Below are 11,645 nucleotides of genomic sequence, written 5' to 3' on the forward strand. Positions count from 1 at the left end.
CAAGAGCATTAAAAAAAGCAAATATCAAGGACCCGTACCCTGCCACCTCTCTGCCTAGCAAAAGACACATCCTGATCCAATTTCTCCTCCCTCTCAAACTGACCTAGGAGAGATGTCCAGGGAGCAGAACCAAGAATACAGTAGACCTTCAAAAAGCAGCAGACTCTCTCCCAACTCTGAGGATGCTAAGGATTCCTAACATGTATATGAAGAAGCATTTAAGTCAAAACATTTAGCAAAAAAACTGACTGAGGAGGCTTTTGGAAAAAGGGCATGAGGCTAGTGAGCAGTGCAGCTATCTGAACAGCTGCATGTGGCAGCAGAGTTTGAGTGGCTGTCTGTCCCCAGGTCCCTGTTGCTCTTTAACGGAAACCTATGCTAGGGGATCAATTAAGCTAAAGTGCAGATGCATCTGTGGATGTGTAGGAAAACAATGTAGCTGCTTACTGACAAAATCTTGCATGGTTATAAATGCATCATATTTTCTACAGTCCTCCACCAGAGAGGGAGAAACGTTTCCTAATTCACACATGCGAACAGCAAGGTCACAAGAGCCTTGTTAGGTAATAAGGATATAAAACAGTGTGCTTTAATACAAAAGCTCTCTCTTCTGCATAGGAATGGGAGGAGAAATAATAAAATGCTGATTGTTTGTATTGATTTTGAAGCTAAACAGCAAAAACATTTATCCCAGTTTCTAGCTATTTGTCATCAATTAAATATAGATGACAGGCACAAAGGCAACACTATCAGCTAGTGCATGTCACCAAACCCACACCTCAGATCTCCCTGAACTCCAGTTCCAAAGACAGACCTTTGCAGCAGCTCAACAAAGCTCAGCTTGGCACAGGCAGCTGGGAGAATCCAAGCTGTGATTCAACAGAGACAGTGAACTACATGCAAATATCAGGCTCCTGAGAAGGAGAAGGTAAAGGAACTGTTTGGGCTTGAGCAGCATGTGTCAGGGGTGGGGCAGAAAAATGAGTCAGGTATTTCTTGTAATTTTTTCCTTTTTTTTTTCTAATGGTAATAACTTACCACATGTTTCCTAGTAAACAGTATGAATCCCAAACGTTAACAATACTTAGCAGAGCTCCTCTACAATGCTTCTTAGTGGTACACATTGAGCAAGCACCAATCTGAGATTTTTCTGTTCACTAGCACTGGTTTAGCTGGGCGCTAAACCATCAGACACAAAGCAGAACCTGCTAATCTAGGGCTAGGGATAGAAGGAGTCTCATGCAGTTCCAGAATCAGCATTAAAGGCATAGTAAAGTCCTGTTTTGGAAAGCAGGAAAAAGCACAAAACTCATTTGTTTCCCAGTTAAGAACTTCTCCAATAATCCCCAATTCCTCATGCAGACCAGGGGCTTGCACCACTCTGGGTCCAATGAGTGGATTATCAAGTATAACAAGAACAGAGTGAAGATGCGATTCTGGGAGCTTCCTGTAATCAGACAAGCTGGGGCTGTTCCAAACACAAGCGCCTCATTGCAAAGCATATCACAAGAGATTAGCTACAAGCAGCTGCTACTGCCAAGACACTTTACAATCAGCCAAACAGGTCCCAATCTATACGATGCACAGATGGAGCCCAGGCCCCCTCTCCTCTGTGCCCTACAGATTAGCTATTATATAAGGAATTTCTGGACTGCAGACATACAAACAGACAGCTGGAAATGGATGGGAGGGGGGAAGGGATAGCACTTCTCTCAAATCTGGTTGATTTGAAATGGTTTCATATCATGACTGAACAGACAAATGTGAGGATCTCCACACACTCCTAGGTCAATATTGCTTCTGTCATTCTGGATTAAAGTGGAAGTTAACAAGCAACAAAAGACAGACGTGGACAGGAGTTCAGCACACTTTGCATTTTAGTTGTGCAATGATAATTCCCCCAAACCTCACAGCAATTAGATAGTCAGCATGCAGAGTGAAATGAGAGGCTATTTTCCAAGCAATGTAGGAAAACAACAAGGAAGAGGAGGAGGGAAGAAAGGCAGAGTAAACTGAGAGGATGGTAGGATATTTACAGAACAACTCAACTGCTACCACATACTAGATTTCAGTGTTTTCATGTTTCCTGAGCCTTAGGTACAAGCACCTCTCCAGGTTACACATTTCTGCAAGGGATATGGTGAAAGTTCCCCTGTCTGGATTCCAAATTATATTTGTAGGTGCCTGAATGGAACTTCTACTTCACACGTTGTTGCATATGACTGGTTCCCAGCCATGGTCTTCTGAAGGATTTAGTGGAAACCCCCATCCCAAAGTCCCAGTATTATCATTCAGGTGAGAATATTCTGTGTTCGCATAGAGTCAGCACAAGGATTCCTCATCCATGACTGGGGTCCTACAATCTATGATTGCTGCACTGTTCATCATTTTATCTTCACCAAACTCGTCACAGACTGAATTCAGCAGTGATGCTGGACATAGATCAAAATCTACCTGTTGAACTGATCTGCATTTCCTGAGGCTTCTGTCCCTTCTCTCCGTCTTGTGTGTATGTAGCAGGAAGACTAGGAAGCGCTATCAGACAGCTGACTTAATACAATCAGACTCCAGTGCTGAGGTATCAGGCATTTTGCATTTGGTTTCTTGCTTTCAAAGACTTCACAGAGAAGGTCATGGAGTTCTCTGGCTCCTGCTTTTTGTGTCTTAACACTATGGGTGTGTGACTGGAATAGAGAGAGCTGTCTGGGTCAGGGAGTGGTTTTCTTTCCCAATATGAATCCTATGCAGGTGTCAAGTTGGGGGTGTTCTCGTTAGAGGTGGGTGGGAATAGGGAGAGATAAGACAGGATCGCTGAACCAAGGAAACACTCAAGGGTTTTCTGAAAGTTCATCTTTCATATCAGTTTTGTTTGCATTTTAAAAAGATAAAGAAGATTTACTGATATTCCAAGTGCAGCAGCCCGAATTGTTCTTTCTGTTAGATAAACCGATTTGCATGCATGCATAATTGCGTAGGAGCAGAGGCAGCCTTGTGCCTGTTTTGTCCGCAATTGCCAGGTAACAGACCTCTCAGCTCAGCCTTTTTATCTCATAGGATACTAAACAACTACACCAAGACTAAATGTTGTTTTATTCTTGCAAACTGAGTGGTTGTCCCTGGACTCCCCACGACTACCTTGCCGGCAGCCTGTGCTCATGCACAACTACCAGAACACATGGCTGCTGCCTGCAGAGCTCAGAGCAAGCTTGGGAAGTGCTGTTGCTGTGCTGGGTGGTTATCACCATTTCAGCAAAACACCAACTGGACAGCTTCACTATAGTGTTACTGAGCCAATGGCAGACTCAGCCCTGAGGTAAACTGTAACCATAACTTCATGAATCCAGGATTCTGGCAAACATCTTCATTTCTGCTGCCAGAGACAATGCTGCAGCCCGTTTTACACAGGTGGGCCACATTACTGGCTGGATGAATGGCAGCACAGAGCTCTGTGCTGCACACCTGTCTCCTAATCTCTAAACAGTACAGCACCACATAATAGCAGCTTAGTTTAATCAGTGAAATTCAGATAAACCTCAAACTCTTCCTGCGGCAAATTTGGAAATAAAATGGTTAAGATCTCTCCTTTGTTCTACGTAAAGCAAACTTCAACAAACCTTTCCTAATAATAATTACAATTAATTTAAACCTTCACTGCTGTATAAGATCTCTGCACATGGAACATTCTCAAGACTTAATTTCCCAACTCTGCTTTGGGGAGATTAGGATTATGACTCCTCCTTCACAGAGCAGAGAGCACACAGTTGGTCTTCAGCAGATGTGGTCATAGAGCCCAGGACTTCCTACTCCCAAACCTAAGCAGTAACTGTCAGCCTTCACTCACCCATCTCTTCCATGCGCACAATGGGATTTGCATTTTATGTGGATTAAAGGGACAGATGCTACTTGCATGGAGAAAACAAACCAGCCTTCCCAAAGCTTCCTATGAGTTGGAGTGTAGCCCTAATGTAGAGAAACCTAACCAACCTCATTCACTTGAGCACTCAGGACTAGCACAGAAGAGGAACAGCCAAGGAGCAATGAGCCCTACAGCACTCTCCACACTGAAGGCAATTCAGCTACACTGCAAACAGAAAATGCTCTTTCCTTAATACAAAGGCAGCTTTGAGGCTGAACAGTTTTCATAACCTGCCACCTGCAGCCCATACTACATCTGAAGGTACCTGGGCACACCATCCTATCTGAAACCTTGTTCCTTAAATTAGGAGTTCAGTGGTTGGGCTTTTTTGTTACCAATCAAGTTAATAAAGCAGGAACAAGTTACATTTCCTTTGATAGCAGGATAGTCTTGCTGATGGATCATTTCTAGACAGAGAGCATGCAGTGCTATGAAGCAGGTTTTGTCACTGCCAGTCATTTGAGCAGTGAAAGGCCATAAGGATGTATCTCAGAACAGGGAGACCAGTCAGAGCTGGGAGCTATCTTCAGTGCAGTGTTTTGCTTGAGTACTTCGAGTGCTTCCCAATTCCAGGAAGCAAAGCACTGCGAGAGCTACAGGCAGTTGATGTTCTGGCTCGAGAAAGCATCCTCAAACTCATGTTCCCTCTCTTTAGACCTCCATTCCTTCTCACTTGCAGAAACAAAGTAAAACAGTTTTCTGCCAGTGAGTGAAACAGATCTCTAGGTTGCATCTTGGCCATGGCTCCTTCCCTGCACCAACAGAGGATGCAAAGAATGTTAGTGCAAATGGAATAAGAAATTAAGATGAGCTTTCCTTCACTACCAGAAGAATCAGTCTCCATGTGCTTCTGGAGTTCAGTTTCATCTTGCAGGTGACTCCAGCAGCTTCATGGCTGCAGCTCTCCAACACCCCAAATGTGTCAGTAAATAGCTTTAGTGAACTATCTACACTGAAACTGCTTTTCTAGCAACCAAAGCACTGATGTGCAGGCAAAAAGTGCATACACATCTGTTGCCATCTTGCACAAAGTGCATGCATGTAAGTGGCAAGTTGTTTTGAGACCAACAATTAGCAAATACAGCCTTAACACCTGTCCAGGCAACTTGTTGAGGCAATCCATGATATACTAGATTTCAACAGTTCCATGTGGCATACCTCTATAGAGAGTCTGTGCTTTTTTTTGTGTGCATTACCTTGGAAATCATGAACCCTGAGATGTTATGACAGAGGAGACAAACTGGGCATTTATGTACATGTATTTGGGGATTCTGTTGGTTAACCTATACCTTGTGCAAATAAACTGCGCCTATTAAACATTACTGAAGCTCTCAGAAAACAACCTATTCAGGGAGTAACACTGCTTCTTGCTGGGACAGAGGAACATTCTGTCTATCCAGCAAAAAAATAACTCAAAGTACAGACAGACAGAGCTGCTCCCCAGAGATGTGAGGGGACTAAGAACTAATATTAATTTGGCAGGACTGTTTTGGAGACAGTAGGGTTGTATGAGTATTCATGTTCCCTGGTTTTAGGGTGCTTCTGAGATATCTGACAAATACTGGACTAATTAGACTAAACCATAGTGCACAGATCAATAGAAGGAGCTGGATGAAATATTGCCCAAAGTGCTATAAAAACTGATGGACCATACTCTGCAGCTGGCGATTTCTGGAAAATTCATGTGAGAGCACAGGACTGTGCGAGACTGGGCCTCTGCTACATCATCACCTTGGGCCAAAACTGTAATTTGCATCTAAACGTGCCTGACTGAAGCTGATTTCATGCATCAGTTGTTTCTTGTGCCTCTAGACTGTGAGCAGATTTCAAGTCAATGGAGCTACCTCCAGTGCAAATCTCTCAGCTGCTGCCCTGATGCAGGGGACAGAAGGCAGCCCATGGCAGGGTCTGCATGGAAACCACCTGTGTATCCCTGAGCCTGGACAGCCCCTACCTGTGAAAGGCACAAGGTACAATTCACAGCAAGCACAGCAGATATTTTTTTCTGACATCTCTGTGGACAATAAAAGTTTTGCAGCAACAAGGCCAGAAGACACTGCAAATAAAATAGAAAGTAAAGCTGAGGGTGCCTTTGAGAGAAAAGGCTTGGAAATCCAGAAAATGGAAGAAGTACCTCTTGCATTCCTTGCTGTCTCCCTGGAGCCAGCTCTGTCTGGTACTGACTTAATCTTCCTACCCTTAAGTGGCTCAGCCCTCTTGAAACGCAGATTTCAGTGGCTTGTGCAGTAATCCCTACAGTTTAACCTTTTAGGTGTTCCTACCATGACCAACAGATCCAAATGTGCCCAGATGGCTGGGTCAACACACAGCAAGTACCTTTGGTCTTTACTGGGTTTCCTCCCACTGGATTTCAGACTGTATTTAAACAGAGAGGCTAACACATGGCTTGATGACAAAACCAGGGGACTGTGACACAAATGCAACCCTAATGCAAATCTGCCTGAAGCTCCTTTGAAAATTGCTCCTGGGTTTGCCAAGCAGAGTTGCATCAGAGTTAAGGGAGATGCCAGCCCTGCCTTCCCCCACTAGGCAAGTGTTGTCGCAATGAACTGCAAGGCCAGTACAGCTTTGCTGCTGTGAAGTTTCCCCTTCTATTAGGAAATGCTTGCTAATAGTCTGACCTCTAGGAAAATGCAACTTTCTCATACTACCCAGATGCTAAATATCACATGAAGGAGTCAGCAACATTGCAAGTTTTATGCTCCACCCTTTTCCATCTTCTTCTTTTCCATAGAAAGGGAGGGGGTTTGTCATCCAGGGAGCTTGTAGTACTGTCACACTTCAAAAATTATCTGACAAGAAGCTGAGAGCACACTTCTTCATGCCAATCTACTGGAATACAAGCCCTGTCCTCCTGATCACAGGCTGTATTCTGACTCACTCTTGTGCAGAACCTGAGCTGCACTCAGGGTCCTGTACAGGCGTGGCAGAAGACACAGCACTGTCTGCCTCAACATCTCTCCCAGATCTGCAGCACAAGAAAACAGGCACTGCTTTTCCAGGCTCTACTGACTATCTGTGGGATGTTAGGCAAATCACACAGCCCCCGTGGAATGGCTACAATACTTCTCATAGCCAAAAGCTTTTATTCTGCATAAGGGAGCAAATGCCTAAGATTTGCCCACATAATTAATCTGCTTTCTAAGCACTTACCATTATAAACACTCATGCTACTTGCTCTGAACAAAAAGGTACAGAACTGTTTGCTTCCTGCAGGTAGAAGCTTGATGGATAAATGGCTACAGACTGCAGGGAGAAGGCTGGAAGATTCATTTTTAAGTACAACACAGACTGAGATGAACAAAACAGGAACAGTCTCTAAGAGTCTGCAGACTCTAGAGGGGGATGACTAGTGATGACCTACCCCAATTCCCTGCACCAACACCTTCCTCCCATATCACCTCAAGGCCATTTCCATTGAAACATGTTCCAGGATTTGCATAGAACACAATTAAAACAGAATAACTCACACACATTACCTGAGATTTGTCTTCCTTTGTGTGGATTAGCCCAGGTAAAGCTGTCTTCTCCTCCCTGGAAATCAAGAGATTTGCTAATACTGCTCTGGGGAAAATACTCACTCTTGTAAACTCACTTACTATTCCCCCTTACAGGGGCTCACAAACAGCTGAGCTGTCAAACACCTAAAGGTTTTATCTGGAGCATCTGCTATGCCTCTTAATCACCAAAAGCAGTCAGTTGTAGAAGTTAATCACAAAATTACAAAGCAGTAACAAAGCCTGAATTAACCTCATTAAGATTTTGCAAACTCTGCTGTCCTCCCCCCTCCCTTCTCCCAGCTGGAAGGCTTTAGATCTGGCTGAAGCTTCGCAGGTACCTGCCCCTGCCATGCAGCGTTTCCTGGGATTTACACAGTGGTAGCTCATCAGCACCAGGTTCCTGAACTCACAGGCAATGCCATGGGAAACTCTTTGAGGAAACATGTGGCCTCCTGGTCCTGCAAGTAATCAAATTCTTGCACCCCCCTGCTGAAGCTAGCAATGAATTGCAGGTGCTGCTGATTTCAGGGAGATAAAGCAAGTCAGCAAAACAGCTAAGGGTGGGGTGCTGGTGCAGAGGGAGGATGCCAGGTATGCAGAGCAATGACTATATAACACCCCTGAGGGGATTTAAATTGTTTGCAGTAAATTCTCTTACATAAAAGAGAGTGATTAGGTGCTGAGACACATCCCAGTGGAACACCCAGCTCTGCACTTCAGGATGTGGCTGGGTTTCATTAACCATCAAAGCATCTCATCTCACTTGAAGTGCTCCAGGGGCTTTTCTCTTCCCTCCCATGCCAGCTGGGCCAGGAGCTGAGCAGGGACACAAAGGTCAGGCAGTTCCAATAGGCTATTTGTATGCTGGATCACTGCACCAGCGCTGAGCTCCTGGATAGCTCTGTAATCATGTGGAAGACATTTACACCAGGGGACCTCCATCCAGGTCAGCCAATACTCCAGACCATGGCATGGCAGCTGTGGCACAAAGACTGAAACAGCCTCTGCCAAGATACCCATTTGTGTCTGCTATGTTGCTGACCATAGGGCCTTACACTACAGCTACACTAGGCCAGAAGGATGGCCAGTGTTCCTATTATATATACACCCATGTCAGGGAATAACCTAAGTGTTCTCTCCCCCAGATACCCAATCCAAACCATAAAACTAATTCCCAGCGCTAAGCAACGTGTTCAGACTGCAGTAGGTTATGTAGAGAAGTTCAACAACTTCCGTATTCATCAGTGACCCATGGCCTGCTATTGCTGAGCTCAAGGTTTCTCTTTGCACCAAGGGCTACCCTTCCCAGGGAAGTAACCAGCGGGAAAAGCAGGCTATTTAGTAGCATTCCTCTGCAACTAAAGGAGCACAGGAATATGAATAAGTGGGTAGGGAATGAGAGCAGTTCTCATGCAGCTCAGCTGCAACCTGTAGAGAATGCTGCCTATCATTTGTTTTCACAAAACACCTATCTAGAATCTAAAAAAAGGCAAGCCCCCCCACACACCTCCCAAAAGGTAAAACACTTTGGTGCATCACCATTATTTATTGCTGAATACTCTCAGACTAAAGTTAGTGTGCCACACACCACTATTACACACTCCTTCCTAGGGAGCAGGAACCAACTCTGTGCTCAGCTACGAATCATTAGTTTATCCAGCGAGCACAGCCAGGATAATCTGTGCTTTGCAGAGTACTTCACCTCAGCAGAAAGCCTAGGATCAGAGTCAGCAGCTGCATTGACTTGAGCAGAGAATTACCCAAGTGCTGGGGTGCAGAAGGCTCTGCACAGAGCTGTTGAAGCTGGTCTCCTGCTCCTGAAACCAGCAGGATCAGACGCTGCAGACTGAGGCAGGACAGCATATGTAATAACTAGAGATCAGCATTGTCCCTGAAATTTTAAGTTCTTTTTAAAAGCCTTTTAGCATCAACCTGTTCTTCAGGTCTCACCGATTCTTGGAGTCACTGGCATCCTGTGGCAGCAAAAATTTCACGCAAAACCTTTTGATAGTGTCACCGATTGACCCCCTCCAGGTCTGGAGATATGGAGAACAGCTGCTTCTGATCTGCTTTCTGCAGCTCACAGGTGGCTTTATACACTTCCATTATGCCTGCTTTTACTTGTTGAAAGGAAGTAATTCCCACATGGTCTCTGCAAAGATGAGCAGTGTGGAAGACTCAAGCCTCTTCCTTGGTATTGTGAAGACACTGCATGCGACAACCCAAACCACACTCATTAAGGAATATTTGAGGGCTTCTTTTCTACTAAAAGTCTCAGGTGACATGATTGAGAGATTGCTCTGCCAGGAACCTATATGGACATAGAGAAGCTCCCCGTCTGTTGCCTCTCTCCTCCCCACAATGTTTATGTCCTGCCACAATCCTTTTCGTAGAGCAGACGGAGAAGGGGAGGTCGGCTGTGATAACAAATCCACGTGGCGACATGTTTGCTCTCTCTGTAATGGGTGAGGGGAGAGAAACGGGGACACAACACCCGCATCATTGCATCATCCCCTGCACGCACAGGCATCCACCAGTCCTTCTCCCGGTTACTCTCCCTCGCAGCCCCTGCGGAGCTGAACGCTTTGCGGCAGCTCCCGCGTGAGCGGCCAAGGGCCGGGTCAGTCCCTGCTCCTGCACACGAAGCTGTGGCCCAGTCAAGCCTCCAGGGAGAAAGCACTTCCCGGCTCCCCGGGCCCTCTCCCCCCAGAGGCAGCTGGCCTTAGCCCTCGCTGCTCCAGCGAGGAGGAGCAGAGCAGGGTTCACGGGGCAGCTAAAGCAGCCGCCGCCCCACGCTCACGGAGGGGGTTAAGAATGAGGCAACCGGCTTCGGAGAGGGCTCCGGCGCCAAGGCCCCCCCAACCCCGGCAGCCCAGGGTCACTTGTAGTCCAAGGTCGCTGCTCGGGCTCACGCAGCAGCGACCCCTCGGGCCGCCGCGGCGCCGAGCGGGGCTCGCCCGCCCGCCCGGGCCCCGCCGCCGCCCGGCGCCTCAGCGCTTGCTGCGGCCGAGCCGCTGCAGCCTCCTGCGCTTGAGGATCATGTCGTAGAGGCTGCGCAGCCCCTGGTGCAGCCCCAGCCCGTCGCGGGCGCTGCAGCCCTGCACGCAGCGCGGCGTGCCGGCGCCCAGCTCTTGCAGCCCGAGCCGCCGCTCCACCTCGGGCACGGCCAGCGCCGCCGGCACGTCCTGCTTGTTGGCCAGGACGAGCAGCGGGACGCCCTGCGCCTCGGCCGCGCGGGCGATGCGGTGCAGCTCCAGGCGCGCCTCCTCCAGCCGCTCGCCCTCCGCCGAGTCCACAACGAAGACGAGCCCGTCCGTGCGCCGCGCGTAGGAGCGCCACAGCGGGCGCAGCTTCTCCTGCCCGCCCACGTCCCACACCTGGAAGGTGGCGGCGCGGGCGCGGCCCAGCGGCACCCGCACCCGCTCCGTGTTGAAGCCCTTGGTGGGCGCGCTCTGCACGAACTCCTGCAGCTTCAGCCGGTACAGCAGCGACGTCTTGCCGGCCGCGTCCAGCCCCAGCACCACCACATGCAGCGCCTGGAAGGGCGGCAGGAACGGCGGGACCGGAGCCATGTCCGCCAGCCGGTTCCCCATGGCCGCGGCGCCCCGGGCTGCGAGCACGGCCACGCCAGGAGACCACGAACCCGCTCCCGGTCCCGCCCCCTCCGGCGGAGACCGCCCGGCCCCGCCCCCGGAGACCGCCCTACTGAGAGGAGCGGCCGGGCTCGCGCGCGCCCCTAAAGCCCCGCCCTCCGTGTCGTCACGCGGCCGGAGCCAATCCGCGCGCGCGGCCGGGGGCGGCCGTTGGTGACCCGGAGGCGGGGTCACGCGCCGTTGCCAGGCGCCCGCTACCGCCGCCCAGGAGCCGCCATGTCGGCCCAGCACTGGGAGGCGCGGCGCAGGCAGGCGGCGCTGGAGCGGCGCCGCCGGGCCCCGCTCCCGCGGGTGTGTGCGGGGCCGGGCGGGCCGGGCCCGTGGGGCCGGGCCGGAGCTTACCGCCCTCTCTGTGCCTCGTAGACGGAGGACGTCCCCGAGAGGCGCTGCCAGCACGGAACCGACGCCAGCGCCCAGGCCCCGCCGCCCGGTGAGTGGATCGCGGGGCTGTCCCGTTCCGGGCGCGGGGCTGCTGCTCTGCCGGCGCCCTCCCGGCAGGGTGGGGAGCGGCCCGGCCCTGCGCAGGTCGCGGATGCCCGCCCCGCGGCCGCTCCC

General features: G+C 49.5%; 1 protein-coding gene across 1 annotated transcript; it reads right to left on the bottom strand.

The window, feature by feature from the left end:
- Nucleotides 1-8,963: 8,963 nt before the first annotated feature.
- ARL4D (ADP ribosylation factor like GTPase 4D) lies at nucleotides 8,964-11,514 on the bottom strand. The gene has a single exon (XM_067311891.1). The coding sequence runs from the start codon at nucleotides 11,028-11,030 to the stop codon at nucleotides 10,428-10,430; it is 603 nt and encodes a 200-aa protein (XP_067167992.1). The 5' UTR covers nucleotides 11,031-11,514; the 3' UTR covers nucleotides 8,964-10,427.
- Between the last annotated feature and the right edge of the window lie 131 nt (nucleotides 11,515-11,645).

The sequence above is a fragment of the Apteryx mantelli genome, chromosome 28 (genome assembly GCF_036417845.1).
Source record: "Apteryx mantelli isolate bAptMan1 chromosome 28, bAptMan1.hap1, whole genome shotgun sequence".
NCBI classification, from domain to species: domain Eukaryota; kingdom Metazoa; phylum Chordata; class Aves; order Apterygiformes; family Apterygidae; genus Apteryx; species Apteryx mantelli.

Coding starts and splice junctions, on each gene's coding strand:
- ARL4D (XM_067311891.1), bottom strand. CDS start 11,030: ATGGGGAACCGGCTGGCGGACATGGCTCCGGTCCCGCCGTTCCTGCCG.